Source organism: Periplaneta americana, chromosome 1 (assembly GCF_040183065.1).
Source record: "Periplaneta americana isolate PAMFEO1 chromosome 1, P.americana_PAMFEO1_priV1, whole genome shotgun sequence".
NCBI lineage: Eukaryota > Metazoa > Arthropoda > Insecta > Blattodea > Blattidae > Periplaneta > Periplaneta americana.
Window position 1 is genome coordinate 190586395 of NC_091117.1, and position 20208 is coordinate 190606602.

Below are 20208 nucleotides of genomic sequence, written 5' to 3' on the forward strand. Positions count from 1 at the left end.
ATTCCATCTTCTAGTGCTTCGTGTGAATGTTCATTTTCGTGTATGTGGAGAATAAAAACATATCTCCGTAACCGAATGACAAACGAGCGATTAGGTACCGGTAGCCTAGTAATTCTTTGCATTGAAAGGGAATTAACCAAGGACCTCATCATGGACACCGTCGTGGACAAATTTCATGCTCTCCACAATAGACGCATCCATCTACACTGGCGTTCGTACCAAGGTAAGCAACATTACTTGTTTAATGCTGACAAAATTAATAAATAGGTAAATTTTTACAATAGCGTTACCAAAGGAATGCGCATAGCAAGGACTCCCCACACCAAGACACTACGGAATAGTGAGGGAGAGAGGAGTTTGGGTGGGGTAGTGACATTCTTAGACAATGACTGTGAGTACATGCAAGGCATACCAAAAGCCTTAACTTAATCTGTCACTGATTCGATCTTACGAAAACTAGACTTTTCTTTGTGATCAGTAAGGAAACGCATGGAAATGACATATTATTATGTCCTGCCTCTGCCTGCAGTCTTCCACTTCGACGGAATGATCCCGTCTGTCCACACCTCTCCACTAGTCACATTTTCACAGTACATTTCCACCCTTAATTTTGTGCGAAATTAGTGTCGGCACTCAATTTTTCTTCTGTTTAAGGTATATACGACTCGACTAAGTACGTAAATATATTATTTTGTACCTTAACGTGGTAACGCAATTGTAAAGAAATAATTTATATTATAAATAGGGCTATGTAGGCCTATATTAATTCATAAAATATAAAATATGTATGAAAGTGCATATACATTTTTCAAACGACAATAGTTGCCTCATTACAACATTAATACTTAACAAAATCACTTCAACACATCCCCCTCCCAAGCTAAAGTCTCACTCCACCTCTGCTCCCCACCCCCGGATTAAAAGTCCTGGCACCGTCCCTGATGTTAGGAGAAAGTCCACAAACGATTAGAGGAAGCACGGGAATTTTACTTGAAGCGATAGAGATAGGTTTGGAAGTAAATCCCGAAAAGACAAAGTAGTCTATATGATTATGTCTCGTGACCAGAACATAGTACGAATGGGAATGTAACAATTGGAAATTTATCGTTTGAAAAGATGGAAAAATGTAAGTATCTTGGAGCACTCAGGTGGAAATTAAATGCAGAATAAGTTAAATATTGGAAATGCCTGCTATTATTCGGTTGAGAAGCTTTTGTCATCCAGCCTGCTCTCAGAAAAACTGAAAGTTAGAATTTATAAAACAGTTATATTACCGGTTGTTCTGTATGGTTGTAAACTTGGACACTCTGGGAGAGAATCAGGTGCTCAGAAAAGTATTTGGGGCTAAGAGGGATGAAGTTACAGGAGAATGGAGAAAGTTACACAACACAGACCTGCACGTATTGTATTCTTCACTGACATAATCAGGAACATTAAATCCAGACGTTTGAGATGAGCAGGACATGTAGCATGTATGGGCGAATCCAGAAATGCATAAGTAAGTTATATAGAGTGTTAGTTGGGAGGCCAGAGGGAAAAAGACTCTTTGGGGAGGCCGAGACGTAGATGGAAGAATAATTAAAATGGATATGAGGGAGGTGGGATATGATGGTAGGGACTGATGGTGGGATTATGTGAGGGCGGAAATGAACCTCCGGATTCTCTAAAAGCCATTTGTAAGTAAGTAATACTATTTGTTTATTTGCATATTAAATGCATGGGGTGGCATGCAACCCCTGTTATCAACAAATGCTGTAGGCCTAGTATTCATGTTATCAGCGGAGGGTAAATTTTTTGGAAGTACCAGATTACATTATTAGAAATTGATCCAGAATTTACAGGAACTTCACTTTGCTTTAGTTGGGATCAGAATTTTTTCTGAAAAAAGAGAGAACTTTCTATCTATTAAATGATAGTGAAGACTGTGTTGTGATATTTTCAGGAATCCACATTTACAGGAATTAGGATTAATGAAATATCTACTAGGCTATAGAATTCCTGAAGAAGTATCTTGTAGATATGTTCCAACAACAATAAAAATTTGGAATAGAATGCAGGAGAAATGGGAGAAATATAAAAACAAACCAGGAAAAGAATCTATGGCCATATTTCGACTGACCACCAGGGAAGAATTTTTAGTAGCCCATCTACAAAGAGTGAACATTTGAACGTCTGCCAGGTGCAATGTATGTTATAATGAAGAATCCTTCATGTAGGCCTATATTGCTCACCTGAATGTGTGCAGAAAACTTAATTCCAACCATAATCAAAACAACATTGTTCAATAATTATACTGAGAAGCCTGAAGAATAATGAATTAAGTCCAGCTGTTCATCATTGGCAAACTAGCAACATCAACAACTTTGTGTCCTATTAAAGTGTATGCAGATTTCGAAAAAATAGTACATTGTGCAATTTATAAATTGATGTGCCCTGAAGTGAATTTTAAAATGTCGATTTCATCCAAATAAGAAAAATCCATTCACTTATTTTAAGAACGGAGTAACAATAATAATTATTCAGAAACAAGTATGGTACATCTTGTAGAGTTATTTTTTGGATTGCGCAACATTGACCCAGAAAATGTTGATGTTTTCACGAACAAACTTATGTATACAGTCTCAGAATGTAAGCGTTCAAGAATTTGAAATCCATTTTGGACACTACATTCCCTCTAACAGTGATTTTCTTCCTCCACTTGGGCTTAGTGTTTTTCTTCAATGCTGAGAACAGCCAAATACTGTGAATTGCTACACTCAAAATTAAATGCAGTGTTTTAACACTTGAATCCTAATATTTTTGTGTTAATATACTCTAAGCTCTTATAGAAATTCTAATTGATACACACTCCACATGTGAAGATTTGGAGTGTAAATGTACATCGAAGGAGAAACAAGGAAATTCATTAAAAGAGAGATTTTTGAAAGGGAAAATGTTTACAGTATGAATCAAAGAAACATCTGCTATGGAATTCCTGGAAAAGTTATCATGTAGATTTCTACTATACAACTTTTAATACAGAGAAGTTTGTAGAGATTTAAAAAAGTGTGAAATGTTTTATAAAAGAAATACATAGAGATGTATGTAGAACGTTTTAGGTAAAAGGAGTGAAATATTGTAATTTTATTAAATAAGTTATTTAGAAATTTATGTAGAGGTTTTAAAAAGCATGAAATATTGCAGTTTTATAAAAACAAATAGCAGGAAGTTGAAGAATGTAAAATATTGTATACTTTTATCAAAGATAAGTAGAGAGATATGTTTCAGTTTTTTTAAGGAGTGTGGATATTGAAGTTTTATAAAAGATACACAGAGGTAAATGTTTGTAGGTTTTAGGAAGTATGAAATATTACAATTTTATAAAAATTCTTAGCATGTATCTTCCATTATTACATTGTAATAGGCCTACTACTCTTAGTAAATAAATAATATACTTCAGGATTTTCGCTTTGTACACCTCTAGACTAGCATTTTGAACCCAGTCATTAATAAGAAAGGACATGGAAACATGGAACCCAACTAGTATTACCTTCAGAAAAGATCCGGGACCCAAGTATTGTGGTTTATTGACCACGACACCCAAGTTGTATGCACCAGAATATCTTCCTCATACATTTAAAAATGTCCACTTTATTTTCGCCTAACTTGCTGAAAATTCATGCTTCACACGAAAAGTAAAAAAAAGACGAGGTTAGAAATTTTATTCATAAATAAGACTCTCTTATTTCTAGTATTATGTTACTTTGTTGGACTATCTAGTAACGTGTAAAGGCACTTTTTCGCCTCCCGTGTTGAATTGTTAATTTTTTCTCTCAATTTTTTTTCGTACGAATTACTTGAGTTTATATGTACATAGATTCCAACGAGAATACTGGTTCTTTAAAAAAATATGATTCAGGAATTCGTTCCTACCTGGGAGCAATTGCTAAATTGTATGTACATACATGGAGCTGGTGTTAAGTTGATGGTTTGTAAGCACTGTAAGCAATTTCATCTGGGTTTGCTACACTGTCACTTTTTGAGAACCACCCATCGAACCACCCTTTGTTCTCATGGGGCTGGTCGTATACGTGTTGGTGATGCGCCTGTTCGTAGTATATCACTTTCTGGGGTTCTTTCTTCTTTGTCAAGTCCAGGTACAGACGTACAAGTCCGACCAAGAGGTTCAGGATAGATAGGGCGAAGAACTTCAGCTGCATCAAGGTTCCGAACAACATCAGGATGGTGCTGAGTTTGGACTTGAGTACCATGCCAAGCATCATCAATTTCATCAGTTTGTCGTCTTTCTTTCTTCTCCTCCTGCCCTCTTCTTTGTTTTCATCTTCATTTTTTCCTGAAACAAAACGAATCAGGAGTAAAACAGACCCATTCACGGATATTGTTGTTGTTTAGTCAACTGTTCAAAGACAGATTTGAACTTCATAAGTAACACCAATAAGAAATCACTTATGAGACAGGAGATAATGGGGTAGGATGGCCAGTTTCTTCCTCCATTTCACTGATATTAATAGTAGGCTAAATATAAGAATTAAAATAATATGAAATGGACTGCATATTCTTACTTACTTACAAATAGCCTTTTAAGGAACCCGCAGGTTGATTGCCACCCTCACATAAACCCACCATCGGCCCCTATCCTGTGCAAGATTAATCCACTCTCTAGCCACCGGCGTGGCTCAATCGGTTAAGGCGCTTGCCTGCCGATCTGAAGTTGTGTTCGGGCGTGGGTTCGATCCTCGCTTGGGCTGATTACCTAGTTGGGTTTTTTTCCGAGGTTTTCCCCAACCGTAAGGTGAATGCCAGGTAATCTGTGGCGAATCCTCGGCCTCATCTCGCCAAATACCATCTCGCTATCACCAATCTCATCGACGCTAAATAACCTAGTAGTTGATACAGCGTCGTTAAATAACAAACTTAAAAAAAATCCACTCTCTATCATCATATCCCACCTCCCTCAAATCCATTTTAATATTATCCTCCCACCTGCGTTTTGGCCTCCCCAAAGGTCTTTTCCCCTCTGGTCTCCCAACTAACACTCTGTATGCATTTCTGGGTTCTTCTGGATTTATTTTATAAGGCAAAATTCCATAGTCTGTTTAGATGATCAACAAGACATGATTGTTTAGAAGCCACATGCATGAAATAGAAATTTTCGAATCATAAAACCGCACTTTTTGTAATAACAATTCCATCATTAATACTAAACACTGATAATTCTACAGTCTTAATAAAAAACAATGGAACCATGAAAAGTTTATACTGGTAATTTTTTTATTTTATTGGGTTATTTTACGACGCTGTATCAACATCTAGGTTATTTAGCGTCTGAATGAAATGAAAGTGATAATGCCGGTGAAATGAGTCCGGGGTCCAACACCGAAAGTTACCCAGCATTTGCTCATAATGGGTTGAGGGAAAACCCCGGAAAAATCCTCAACCAGGTAACTTGCCCCGACCGGGATTCGAACCCGGGCCACCTGGTTTCGCGGCCAGACGCGCTGACCGTTACTCCACAGGTGTGGACTATACTGGTAATAAGGAAAGAAAAAAAAATGAAAATCATTAATGAACACTAAAACAGCATCTATTTGACCATAAGGTTGAAAAGAAAATTAAATTTTACCGCGCTTTTCTTCTGGATTTATTTAAATTTTATGCACTGAACTGAAGCATTATTATTATTATTTTTTTTTTCATTTCATTTCATTTATTTTATTCTATAGATCTTACATGAGCAATGAAGCTTTAAGATGTGGAACAAGTCAAAATTTTACAATATTACAATTACAATTTTTACAAATTTTTACAGTTTTATAATTTAGTAATTTTCTACAATTTTGTACAATTTTTTTACAATATTTTGGCGAGAGATAGTGAGATGAGGTGAGGTCCGAGGATCGCCAAAATATTACCCGGCATTTGCCTTTTGGTTGGGAAAAACCTCGGAAAAACCCAACCAGTTAATCAAATCAAAGGGGTTGATGCCGAGTAATAAAGTAATCTTAATCCTTAAATTGGCAAAGCTTCATTTCTCACACTAGTTTATTAAACCTTGTCGGACCGTAAAGAAAACAACTATCGCAATGTCCATATTTTATATGTTGTACAATTATATAGTATTGTGGAATTTTAATTTTCCTACCAGTTTTTTTCCGTTGTTCTATTAAAATTATAGCATATAGCCTATTAACTTGATGTATCCTATAGGAAACTTTGTCAATTTAAGGGTTAAGGTTATTTACTGGAGTGTCTCACTTAGCTGATGACCTTTTACAAAAGAATCTGGAAGCAGATTTTCAGATAGATCCTATGATTTCTAATAGACAGCACGATTGTGGGACAGATTCTGTCATTCTCATAAAAGGGCACTATTAGCTCCGTGAGTGCTATAACTTACTATCACAGTCTCAGGTTCAAATCCCAGCAGAATCATTGAAATTCATGGACGAAAAGGCAATTTCCAGTACCGTCATCCCGTAATGTCACCATTCATTACCACCCATAAAATGAACTTGATGTACAAGTGGTACAGTCAATATGATAATATGTCTACAGTCACTGTGATATGTCTACACACCGTAAGATTTAGTACTGCAGACGCGACAATCAAGCGTCCATAAGGGACACTCGTGGACTTTGTCCGATGGACCTTCCCCCTTCCAAAAACATACACCCACGCGCATGCACGCACACACACCATTTTTTTTTTCCACCATTGCTCTCTTATTACTTCCGCTCTGAATTGTCTATGTCAGCCATGACCAAGACGTAAAATTCTGGGCAAAGTACAGTATGTTATTGCTCTCAGTGTGCTCTGTGAATAACCGGATAAGAGACTGCACTATAGTGCATCGGTGGCTGCTGGCGGGTATGTTCTCTCCCTCTTCCTACTGCACGACGGGGCATATTACGTTGCACCGCTTACCCGTTACCCATTTCAGCGAGTGCTGACGACCACTGCCATAGACCTACTCGGTTATGCATATCTAACAACAGTTTAAACTTGTCAATTTTAACATACAAACAGTAGATATATCGGTACACGAAATGTCAGAAACAGTGTGTTCTTTAAAACGAAGATAAGTTAAGTATTTAGGCATAATTTTCGATAATCATTTAAAATGGAAGCAACACATTAATTACCTTTGTAATAAATTACGTAAAATAGTATATTATTTTGTTTTATTGAGGAATTACTTGTCAATAAGTTTATTACGTAAAATATATTTAACTTTATTTCAATCGGTAATTATGTACGGAATTATAGGATGGGATAGCTCATTTAAATCCAATTTTAATCCACTTTATTTATTACAAAAGAAAATAATTAAAATATGTCTTCATAAACCTATTGATTTTCCATCTCAAAATTTGTTTCTAGACTTTAATGTACTTAACGTAAGACAAATTTATTATATTGTATTAATAAAATTCATACATAAAAATCGAAATAATTTTGAATTGTATTCTCATAGTTATGAAACAAAAGGTATGAATTCTTTAAGATTGTTTGAACCAAAATGCAACACTGTTACAGTATTTAATCATAGTAGTAATTTAGGCCCAAGAATATATAACAAATTTATATTTAAATATCCAAATCTTGTCAATTCGAATAGTTCTATTATTAAATTTAAAAAGTTATGTATGGATTTTATAAAAAATTGAAAAATTGTAAATTTAAATTTATATACTATAATTGCAAATTGTATTGTATAATTATTAATTATAATTGTATTGTATATTTATTAATTTCAATTCAGGAATCCGCCTCTGAGCACGAGTTCTACTCTTTCAGGGGCGAGCTAAAGTTTCTCTGTATATTTTATATTTTATGTTACGATTATTAGCAAAATAATAAATAAATAAATAAATAAATAAATAAATAAATAAATAAATAAATAAATTGCCTACAGTGTACTTTAATGTTCAGTGGAACAAAAATATACGGTATTTATTTGATAAATGTGATGGTGTGTCCAAGTGTTTTAATTTGTGCAAAAACAGTGTATAAACTCACCAAATTTAATTTGCAAAGACGTTACTGTTCATATGAAAGCGCAAAATACGAGTATAATAAATACGAATACCAGAAAGATGCGGCTGTTCTTGAGATGCTCAAGAATAAGTTGATGAAGGTAATAACTACATAAGCCACCGACGTAGCTCAGTTGGCTGAGGCGGTTGCCTGTCGATCCGGATTTGCGCTCGGGGGTGGGTTCAATTCCCACTTGGGATGATTACATGGTTGGGTTTTTTCCTAGGTTTTCCCCAACTGTAACACAAACGTCAGGTAATCTATGGCGAATCCTGGAACTCATCTTGCCAAATACCATCCTGCTTTCACCAATCCCATCAACGCTAAATAACCCAGTAGTTGATACAGCGTCATTAAATAACAAACAAAAAAAAGAAGAAAGTAAACTGAGAAGCTTCCCTCCCTCGCTACGCTTCTACTTATAGCTAGCGAGCTCACTTAACCCCACCATAAGTTTCTTACTAATATATGCTATGGCGAATTTGGTTTCACGAGATAACGAATGATCTAGCCTATACCCGCCATTACATAAAAGAAAAAGATTGGAGGCAATAGCCTAAGTAAGTCAAAAAAGTATTCTTCAAGATACGAGTATTAACAGCAGCCTAATAGAATGGAGAAAACATGACTTCTAGCACCTGTACGAATACTTATTCTGCCCTTGTTTTTCGAGATCGTAAAAATTACTTTAATTTCAACACATATGTGGTATTATTGTTTTATTATTTTCTCGATATTTTGCATTATATTATGTGCATTATTACGTTTTTATATTATTTAAAATACTGTATAAATATAACAGGAAACATATTTTTATTAAGGTTGTATAGTGTACGAATATTTTCTTTTCATATCGTTGCTGTTATGATAGAGGTTTATGCACTTACCTTCTTCTACGCTTCTTTTATTAATATGTTTAGTTTTTGCCTTTGTGGTCCTGTTGGATGTGTCCACAATATTGCTTTCTTGTGAAAAATCGTCATCATCGTCGTCGTCATCATCATCATCTGGATCGTCGTCATCATCATCGTCGTCATCGTCATCATCATCATCATCGCTATCGTCATCTTCCTTATCATCAACGTCATCGTCATCATCATCATGGTCATCATCGTCTTCATGATCAGCAGCCGCAGATTCTTCGCTTTCATTGTTGCTTACATTGTTGTCGTATGTGTCTTTTTTCTTATTTTTTTCATCACCTTCAAAAAATCTCATGAACCCTTCACTTACGAAGTCGTTAATAACGTCAAAAAATCCAGGACCGTCGTCCTCCGATGAATCTGTGTCCTCATCGCTTGTATACTCATCTCTCCTCACTGTTGGAAATAAGAATATAAAATGTATGAGTGATTCATTTATAGAGAAGGAATATTTATTAGTAAATGAGTAATTACAGTAAAGGAAAGATCCGCATCATACGCCATGATTATAACACAGTCTAATATATACAGTCACGAAGCTTGAGTTGTGAGGGTGCTAGGAACAAAAGACTGTGCTGATACTATTTCGCATTGTCTGTAATGAATCGATATTAGCGATCCTAGTGGTTAGCAACTATCTATGGATGCATATTTACTACGTACTGAGCTTCGTGACTGTATATACTAGACTGTGATTAATTTATAACGCTAAATAACGATAACAGAATATAAATGATAACTTGAATATTATTTATAACACTAAAGAACGATAACAGAATATAAATGATAACTTGAATATTATTTATATCGCTAAAGGATGATAGCAGAATACAATAATGATAACTTGAATATCATTTATATCGCTAAAGAACGATAACAAAATAAAATAACTTGAACAAGGCTCCAACTCACAACCTTCGAATCATTAAGCTAGCTGTCTACCGCTGCTCTACGAGAAGCAAATATCGAATGATTTCATTGTCCCGAAACTGCTTCTACAAGCGCATCCACCGTGTAACATCACCGTGATCCGAAGTGGACTTAGAAAATATTCGCTGTTCACGAGTGCGGCCACTTTTTTTTTGGCAGCCCCAGAAGCAAAATTTCGGCCACCTGAATTTTTAAGTTCTAGTTATAACATATTGCGCATGGTCAATTAGCAGTGGGCAAGTGCAGTATGTTATAAGTGGAACTTCGAAAATTCAGGTGGCCCAAATTTTGTTTCTTGGTCTGTACAAACCTCACGTGCCAAGAACAGTGGAGGATACTGAGTTATAATGCGAGGTCTGATGTTTCATTTGCAAGTTCTGTTTGGCAGTATATGAAATCACATATATTGCTATTAATATTATTTTGTATAAATTGGCATTGGTATATAGAATTTTTTTTTTAACCTTGGGGATATGATTGAAGTGAATTTTTATGGCAGGCAGAATAACTATCTCATGCCCCCATGTTTTAAATTGCTACCTGTGCACTTCATTAGAACCAGGTACCCAGCTTAGAAGCCGTTAGCCCTGTGAACTTACAGTATAATTATTTTCCCCTATTATCATAATACAGGTTTGTTGTCTAAGAAATTAGCAAGTTCTTTGTGATAGTAGAAGAGAAAGAGTGGGGGAAGGGAAGTGGTCCGTGGCCTGTGGTATATAGAATTAACAAAAAAATGTATTTATCTGTATGTAGGAGATTGGGGCTGCGAAGATTGTGTTACTTTTGCCTTTATTTTCTCTGCTTATTAATTTTTCAAATAAATTCTCTAATATTAGTGTTAGTTTGAAGTCGTTGTGTGTATGAGACATAGACTATTTCCACGGTCTAATAGTATATACAGTCACGAAGCTTGAGTTTATGAGAGTAGTAGGAGCAATAGACTGTGCAGATACTATTTCGCATTATCTGTAATGAGGCGATAGTAGCGATCCTAATGGTTAGCAACTATCTATGGATGCATATTTACTACGTATTGAGCTTCGTGACTGTATATGCTAGACTATGCTATTTCGCTAATGATGTCTTTGAAGTACTTTTGGTGTAGTAGAACTAGTGTATTATATTTGATATAACTTATTATTTTAAGAAAATACAAAGAGAAACAAACAAATGGAAATAAATTAATGAACCGATTTCAAACTAATCAATACTAATTATAATAATATTATCTTGATAAATAATATAACATTTTCTTTAATTTGAAAATTTATTGTAAGAAATATTCCTTGGATACATCGCTAACGTCCCACGAGATGAAATAATGATGGGGCTGCATTTAAAATGACAAATGAAAAAGAAGATAAAGAAATAAACAGAAACAACACATAAGTTCTAAATAATAACTGAAGAAAGCATACCTAAATTGTTAATTTATTACTGACTTGGGAAAAACAGAAATCCAGGTAGACTAAGGAAGAGATGGCTGGAATAGTTTTCGAATACACTTACAAGCAAACATTCTCATGAGGGCAGATACAAATTTTATTTTTTTTTCTTCCACCATGTTAATAATGTCAAAACAAGTGCTTATATAGAAATTTTGACTATTCGAGCGCAATTACAAGAGACGTAAAAATAAATTTCCCTGGGGCCGTTTACAGAAAGAGAATAGGTACAATTTAATTGGAAAAATTTATTGGAACAGATACAACAATTATTGAGCTATTTTTCAACATATTTACCATCGAAAGTGAGACATTAAATTTGTCATACCATGGGATCAACAGAGAGGCGCAGACTGCTGTCACACACTGGTTGCGATCCCAGGCGGCAGACTTCTACGACACAGGCTACAAAAGTTGATACCACGGTATGACAAATGTATCAATTCCGGTGGGGAATATGTTGAAAAGTAGCTCAACAATTGCTGTGTCTGTTCCAATAAATATTTCCATGAAATTGCGTTTTTCTTCTGTAAACGGTCCCAGGGAAACTTGGCTTCTTGGGGGCCCTCTTAATTGCGCTCGAGTGGCCAAAATTTGTATAAATACTTGTCTTGATATCATTAACTTGGTGGAAGAAAAATATAACTTTTTTATCTGTCCCCATGTGAATGTTTGCTTGTTAGTTCATGAGACGAAAATAAGCCTGAAGATATTTTATATAAAACAAATATAGACCATAATATAAATATAAATTAGTAAAACAAAAATAGTCGATACACATTTGTCTTAATAAACTCTTCAATTCCGAATATGGAGTTTAATTTTCTACATCACTACATAGGTTTGCCTCTTCTCCTGGGTGTGATTATGAAATGAGAAGAAACGTGTTTAAGGCATAATATGAACTGCAGATTTACCTTCGGGTACCGCACTTCTGTCTCTGACACATTTGGTATAATCCTCGTCTGTTACGATGCATCCCAGAGCAGTCCAGAGTCCTGGTGTCTGAATTTTATATCCCTGTTTTTGTTGAACTGTGTTGTCTCTGCTTACTCCCTGCGCTGTTGTCAATAGAAAGATGGCCGACAAAGCAGCCAAAATTATGATCTGCGACATGTTACCTCACTTGGCTGCAAAAAAATTAAAAATCGTATTATGGATGTGTCGTGGTTATCCATAATATAATATAATATAATATAATATAATATAATATAATATAATATAATATAATATAATATAATATAATATAGATAACATGACATGGTATGTGGCTCATGTTGTGTTGTAATGTGGAATGTGCTATTATATTATATCATACAACAATTTCTGTACTCCTTGATCCTCTTTCGACATACTGGAATTCAAATCAGAAAGGTACTCGTATCACCAATACTACACACGCACGCGCACGCATACACATCGAACATACATACATACATACATACATAAAATAATTACATAATTTTAATGTTAAGGCTGGTTCACAATAAACCGGGAACGGAAACGACAACGAGAACGAGAACGGAAATATTGTTAAAATAAAAACTATTTATACATCTTGATTACACAACTTTTAACACTATATCACTTTGGAAAACGTATAATGTATCTTTCACGTGTTAAATTTTATTACCTCTTAACATGTTTCGGTCTGCCATTGGCCATCTTCAGAACTGACTGTTGCTGGTCTTGGCGCCTTTGGTTTTGTTTCCTTTGGGGATGTGTTTGTGTAGTGTAATGTGGCGTCAAAGAGTGTGTGTGTTCTGAAATTGAGTTGTGTGTTGAGAATTTCATTTGGATGTGTTTTTGTGTGTCAGTATATTTCGTATTGTTCTAGTGTGTTTAGTTTCTGGCTTTTTGGTTGGAAGTGTAGAATTTCCATGTCTGTGTTGATGTCTCTGTAGGTGTAGTTAGCATTTGTGATGTGTTCTGCATATGTGGAAGTGTTTTGTAATTTTGTTATGGCTGTGATGTGTTCTTTGTAACGTGTTTGAAATGATCTGCCTGTCTCTTCTATGTAGAAGTTGTTGCAGATGTTGCATTTGAGTTTGTATACGTCTGTGTGATTGTATTCATTTGTTTGTGTTCTGTGTTGAGGTGTTTTTGTAGAGTATTATTTGTTCTGTATGCGATGTTGTAATTTAATTTCTTGAATGTGGTTGCAATCTGTAGGCCTATGTGTTTTTGTTTTCGTATGTTAGTGTGATGTATTTTGTATTGTATTCTTATGTTTTTTGTGATTATGTTTTGTCTTTCGTATTATGTTGTCTATTATGTTGGGGTTTTATCCGTTTTCTTGTGCTATGTATTTGATTGTGTTTAGCTCTTCTTTGTAATCATGGTGGTTCATTGGTATGTTGAGTAGTCTGTGTAATTACCATTGTTCGGAATGCAGCTTGTTTGTGTTGTGTAAATTCTACACATCCAATCAAAAAGCCAGAAACTAAACACGCTAGAACAATACGAAATATAAAGACACAAAAACACATCCAAATGAAATTCTCAACACACAACTCAATTATTGTATAATTTATGTTACAATTATTAGCAAAATAATAAATAAATAAAAAAAAATAAATTTCAGAACATACACACTCTTTAACTCCACATTACACTACACAAACACACCCCCACAGGAAACAAAAGCAAAGGTGCCAAGGCCAGCAACAGCCAGTTCTGAAGATGGCCAATAGCAGGCCGAAACATGTTAACAGGTAATAAAATTTAACACGTGAAAGACATATTATACGTTTTCCGAAATAAAAACTATTGTGAATGCTCATATTTAAATACATTTATTTTAACAATATTTCCGTTCTCGTTTTCGTTTCCGGTTTATTATGAACCAGCTTTTAGAGCGTACTAATATATAGGGGAACTAGCTACCCTGAACGTCACTGAAATACTGTATATTTTGACATTTGCATCTAAAGTTTTCTTGTCTTGAATATCCAATAGTAATATGCGTTACAAGAGTGGTATGTTGAAGTTTTCATGTTCGAGGAAAAGTTTGAAAAAGCGAAACGTAGTTGAGCTTTTTTAATTTCCGAGAATTGAAAGAAAACATGCCGCTCGTGTATCGTACATTATTTTGTGCGAAGATCGTTTATTACATACCTGAAAGAGGAATTTCTAATTAGTTGCAATGAAATCTCCATCTTCGTTTCTGTTCAATGACGGCAAATTTGCAAAACAAAAATATCTATCTTCAACATTGTTGCTTTAAAATGTTTTCTGTGTTTACTATACTCCAGCAGGCCGTGATATACGTCTGTCTTTTTTCTTCCCCCAGTCTATAAATGCGAACTTAAAACAAACGGTAAGTTTATGTAATGATTTATTTTTCATTTTAATATTTTAACAATATTATTTATATAACATATTGCAGTAATAACATCGGCAAGTTTAATTTTGCCGGTCTTGTTGATTTTTTCACGGCTTCCTTAATGTAACGAATGCAGTAACTTTAGTGGAGTTGTAGAGTTTACTTAATTTTGGCAAATATTTAAAAACAATAATTAACAGTGCAATGTAGGTGAAATTGCAGTGGTAAGTTTCCAATTTATAATTATTACTATATTGAACGTCTCTAAAAATAATATATTAAAAGCCTAAAGCAGTAAAATCAATATGTCACTTAAGCGGTAAGAAGAGGGAAATTGTTATGTGTGTTAGGTTGGGAATACTGAATGTGGAATTTTAGACTTTCCGCGGATTGGTTTTGTGCGAAAACCAAGCAAATACACACGATCTCGCACAAAATAATAAACGGGAGCAAGTACTACAAGAGTTCAAGAGTCCGTGACATCATCTGTAGTGCTTTGTATTGTATCACGATCCCTGTAAGAGGCTGAAGCCATTGCAAGCACTTACAAACTCGTATACAGCTGAAATTGGAAATCTTACTCACCCGCCCAAGCGTGCTTCCGAGGAAGGAATGAAGGTCACCTGGCAGGCCACTTCGTGAATGTACTAAGTTAAAACTGTCTTAGTGTAAAGGGGACATGGGAAGCGATCAACCGGTTCTAGAGGATCTCAAGTAATATATCGGATTACATTCAGTTGTAGTTTCCTAAATTGGTCGGCCTGATCTGCAGTGGTAGGCTACATAGCTTTCACATCATAATATAGTGTTTGAAGCTGGAAAATAATTTGCGCGCAGTGGATGCCACACTGTTTAAGTGTTGAACAGAAAGCAGAACGTGCGAGAATCTGTCAATAGAATCTCAGATTATATCTTGTATCGCATTGTGACAGGTAAGGAGCCACACTCCCGTCGGTCTGGCATAAAATAGAAAAACACCGGATATTCTCACCCTAAATAGTTCAAGTTACAAGACAATACAAGGAAAGTCATATTATCAATTTTTTTCCGATTAATTAGGTCCATTGGTAGTGTAATTTCGGGATCGTGGATAAATGATCAATGCCTAGCGCTATGCAGAAACTCTCGGGCATGTTACAAGGGAAGCGTTTCGGCTCGAACATGAATTTCGTATCCAAAATTTGTATACAGGCCCATCTTTACATCTCTGTAAAGCTCCCAAAAGCATTCGTTTGTGTAATGTGTGGTTTGTCTGTTAGAGCACTGTACAAGTTGAGGGGTGGGGAGAGCACTGCACAAGTTAAGAGGCTGGGACATCTTACCCGTAAGCCTAGCCTAGCCTAGAAGCTAGTGCGAATGGTAAAATGTCTAGAGCCCATTTAAGAACATTTTTTTCCATCGTTCTGTCTGAAAATATTGCAGCTAATCAAAAATATACACTGTTGTGTGAGTCATTGAATGTGCACAAGGACACAACCTTGATAAATGGATCATTCCAAGGCTAAGACATGGAATGTATGATCATTCCACCTGAAAAAAATTAAATATTTCCAATCTCTGGATATCTATTTCCTTAGACAATACAAAATATATGCTCGGAGGATAACAGATTACATGAGGACTCTTGCTGAGAATCCAGAACTTAAATTGGAAAATCGAGTGTTTATAATGAAAATGCACTCTGTTATTCATAACCAGTTGTCTGCTCCAGTATACCGCCCTATTCTTCAGTATTCCTGGCAGTCAGCTGGTTACGTGAATCCAGAACAAGTCTTGAACTTCAAAAATGTAATTCAGGTAGCATTTGATTTTTCAGCACTGGAGTGTGGTTCAGAAGATTGTTCAGGTGTTGCTTCTGCGTGTTGTGATTATTGCTCTGCTCCATGCTGTTTCATGCATTTTATAGAGTATCCTCATGTACATTTTTAAAGTGTATTGACCAATACCAACCAAACGGACAGTTACATAAATGAATGCTTTTACGGTCTTCATCACTTTTGTGAGGTAAGCGTCTGTACAAATTTTTAACCAAAAATTCCTGTTCGAGCCGAAACCCTTCCCTTGTTAGACAAAACACCAAGAATAAATTCCCACGTCTTTTGACAAGAGTTATTTCATTCCATGACAATGCTCGAGCTCACATTGATACATCAGCAAGAGACGAGTTACAAAGATTTCGCTGGGAAACATTACCACACTCCCCTTACAGCCCAGACCTGTTCTAATTCCATATCTTTGGATATTTGAAGGAAGGCCTGAAGGGAAGCATATTTCTATCGGACGAAACGGTGCAAAATGCTGTTAAACATTGGTTTACAGTTCATCTCCAGTCCACAGGGAATCTGTCACCTGTTGTCACAGTTTTGGCTAGTATTAAACAGTAAGTTTAGTTTCTTTCTTTCTATAAGCGATGGCCAGCTTTCGAGTGAACGATCCAGTATATTACCACAGTCTAGTGTATACAGTCACGAAGCTCAATACGTAGGGAATATTTATTTTATTTAATTTATTTAAATCCACCACCAACAGAAGCAGGCTTCCAATTACAGGTGGCTTACATAGATACACAAAATACATAATAAGGAAAAAAAAAAAAAACAAAACAAAACAAACAACACAAACGGAAGAAAGAAAATGCATAACGGTATTAGATGCTAGAATATAATATTGCAGTTAATATAGTGCCAAATGTCAATATAATTATGCAAAATTATTTAAAAACTGGAGTAAAAACATTATAATACACTTCTTCATAATTTAAATGTCTAAGGAAATACAATTCTTTTTAATATTGTATGAAATTTTTCAACTGTTAAACTGAAATCTAATTGAGAATCACAATTTAAAGACAGAGAGTTGTAAGTATTACACATAACAAACAATGGAGAGTTCTTGAAGTAAACAGTTCTAGGAATGGGAATAACAAAAGGTTGCCTATGACGTAATTCTGTTTTTTTTTTACATTGAACTGAAGGAATTTAAGAAAATCACAGTTATTCAATATGCCGTTAACAGTCTTATAGAGTAAAATTTGACTATTTAATAATCGTCGAGATTTTAAAGTTTTATAATTAAATTAAAAAAGTAACTGATTATATGAAATTTGCTTTTCATAAGACGACACGTGATGTTTTTAAAAATATAAATAACGTAAAAATCTTTTCTGTATCCTTTCTATTTGCATCTGATGGGACTGGAACTGAGGTGACCATATTACAGACGCATACTCTAGCTTATGCATCCATAGATAGTTGCTAACCACTAGGATCGCTACTATCGCCTCATGCGAAATAGTACCGGAACAGTCTATAGTTCCTAACAACTCAAGCTTCGTGACTGTATATACTGGACTGATATTACTGTATTGCTTCATAGAAGGTGTAGTTACTTTACACCAGAGTAACGATGATTGCGATGATGATGACGACGATGATTGTGATTCAATGGAGAAATGATAAAATGCCTGCATCGGAACTGAAATAGCTGATACTTGACATAATCACTATCTTTATTCGCCACAAATTTCGCTTCGACTCGTCGGCATTTCAATCCAGGTTTTCTGAACAGAATGCCAATGCTTTAGCCATTCGGATTTCGTAATAAATTACTGCCTAAAAGGTGAATCGTAAGTAATGTCATTAATTCTGGTGGGCGATGATTCCCTGAGTGAAGAGCAACAAACAACTCAAATATCATTTTTCTATATTTTGAATAGTTTTCCATAAGAACGTGCATTTTAAAAGACATAAATTATGGCATCTTGCAACGCTGCGCGCTGCAACTAGCTGGGAGTATACACTCAATTGTTTTTCTGTGAACGTCCCCTTCACCTGGCTTATTGAAGGTTATTGTTTTTAAACTCGTAAGGAAAAATACAGACGGTATACCATTTAATTTAGAACGGAGAATGAACAATGCTCATATCACGTTATATAAAATCTTGGAAAATTTAAAATGAACTCTAAAACCTAAATTTAATTAAATGTTCAGAGAACACAGACAAAAAGACACGCTTATTTCAAACTGAAGTGAAAAGATTAAGAAATATTTCTATACTCCCGTTTCAGTTTAATATTCTAGAGATCGTATACAAGAATGATGCATATTTCACGTTATAGAAACAGAATTTTAAAACATTTGAAAAATTTAAAGGAAAGAAATAAAACTACGATATGCTTATTTTACGTTAAAGTAACGAACAAAATTAAAGTAGTAATATTATGAAACAAGTTTATAATGTCACAGTTTATTACGTCAGCAAATATTATGATACGAACATAGTGAGTTTCATACTTTTACGAATGTAATAATTTGTATAATATTATAAATGAATTTCATACGCTTTTTTTTGTACGATAGTATTATAAAACATTATTAATAAAGACATAACATCAGATTTGTAATGATGTATAGTTTGATATGTTCTATGAAGAAAGAGCTTGCTATGACAAATTTGATATAGTAAATATTATAGCACTGGCAAATCGTTTCATAATGTTAACTTTGTGATACAAGTTATGCCTTCTTAATAAAAGTCCTGACGTGTTGGTTGCCATGGTAATATTTTTACAGCACTAGTGCGATAATGTGCCATATTATGCACTATTTTCACTAACGTTAAAGACTGTTTATAATGATGATATACAACAAATTTTATTTTTAAACTCTTCTATTTAATTTTAATTTAATATTCAGTGAACGCAGGCATTAAAAAAGCTTGTTTTACATTATATAAATATTATTACTGAATTAAAAAATCTCCTTTTGTCGTACTACGATCATTTTCTTCAGCAAGTTAGAAATAGTTCCCTCCCACTTTAAGTTTTAAAGCAGTAATTGGTAAATTTAAATACAAGAAATCAAGTTTCCCGAGCCATATTTAGAAGCAGTTGTGTTACATTTCCATTTCTCGTTGCGTACGCGAGCTGCATCTCTTCAGGCAGCTTTACAGTGTTGTCGCACTGCATCAGGTTTTTAAATTCCTTTGCGGTATGAAAACTTACATTGATTTGGATTAAATTACTGCACATTTAAAGGACAAAACTAAATTCTTTCAGTCATTTATTATCATAATACACTGCTCTCTTAAATTGACTGAGCATATTGGGAATTTATTTAATAGTTTTCTCAAAATACGCTATGAAATATTTCATATAAAATATTTTTTTTCTCCGAAAAGGAAACACAAACGAACAAAATTGTGTTAAACTTCTTTATTTGAAATATCTCAAAGAATAAGCCCTTAAAATTAATGACATTATTTACAGTTCATCCTGTATAATATTCCTCAGTGTTGTATAGTTATAATTTACTTCTGAATTTGTAATATTGATTCACTTACCCCTTGCATACGAGTATTCATTGAGTGTAACTTTTAAGCCTTATATTATTTTGTAATTATAATTTAGTATGTTTGTATTCTCTTACTTAACTCGTGCCTGTATAAAAACATCACTCTTTGAGTGTTCTTTAAATATTATTCTATGGGTATAATCATTAACTTGTATCATTGCAACATTGTACAGGGACATCATTTTATTTTTA

At 34.6% G+C, this 20208-nt stretch overlaps 1 protein-coding gene across 1 annotated transcript in view; it reads right to left on the reverse strand.

The window, feature by feature from the left end:
* Positions 1–907: 907 nt before the first annotated feature.
* Positions 908–20208, reverse strand: part of LOC138705803 (uncharacterized protein F23B12.7-like) — a 29171-nt gene continuing 9870 nt past the window's right edge. Inside the window, exons 2-4 of the mRNA XM_069834452.1 lie at positions 12257–12469; positions 8926–9357; positions 908–4333 (exon numbers count right to left, since the gene is read on the reverse strand). Coding sequence (XP_069690553.1) covers positions 3957–4333; positions 8926–9357; positions 12257–12455 — 1008 coding nt within the window. The 5' untranslated portion in view covers positions 12456–12469 and the 3' untranslated portion in view covers positions 908–3956. The remainder of the gene's footprint in view (positions 4334–8925; positions 9358–12256; positions 12470–20208) is intronic.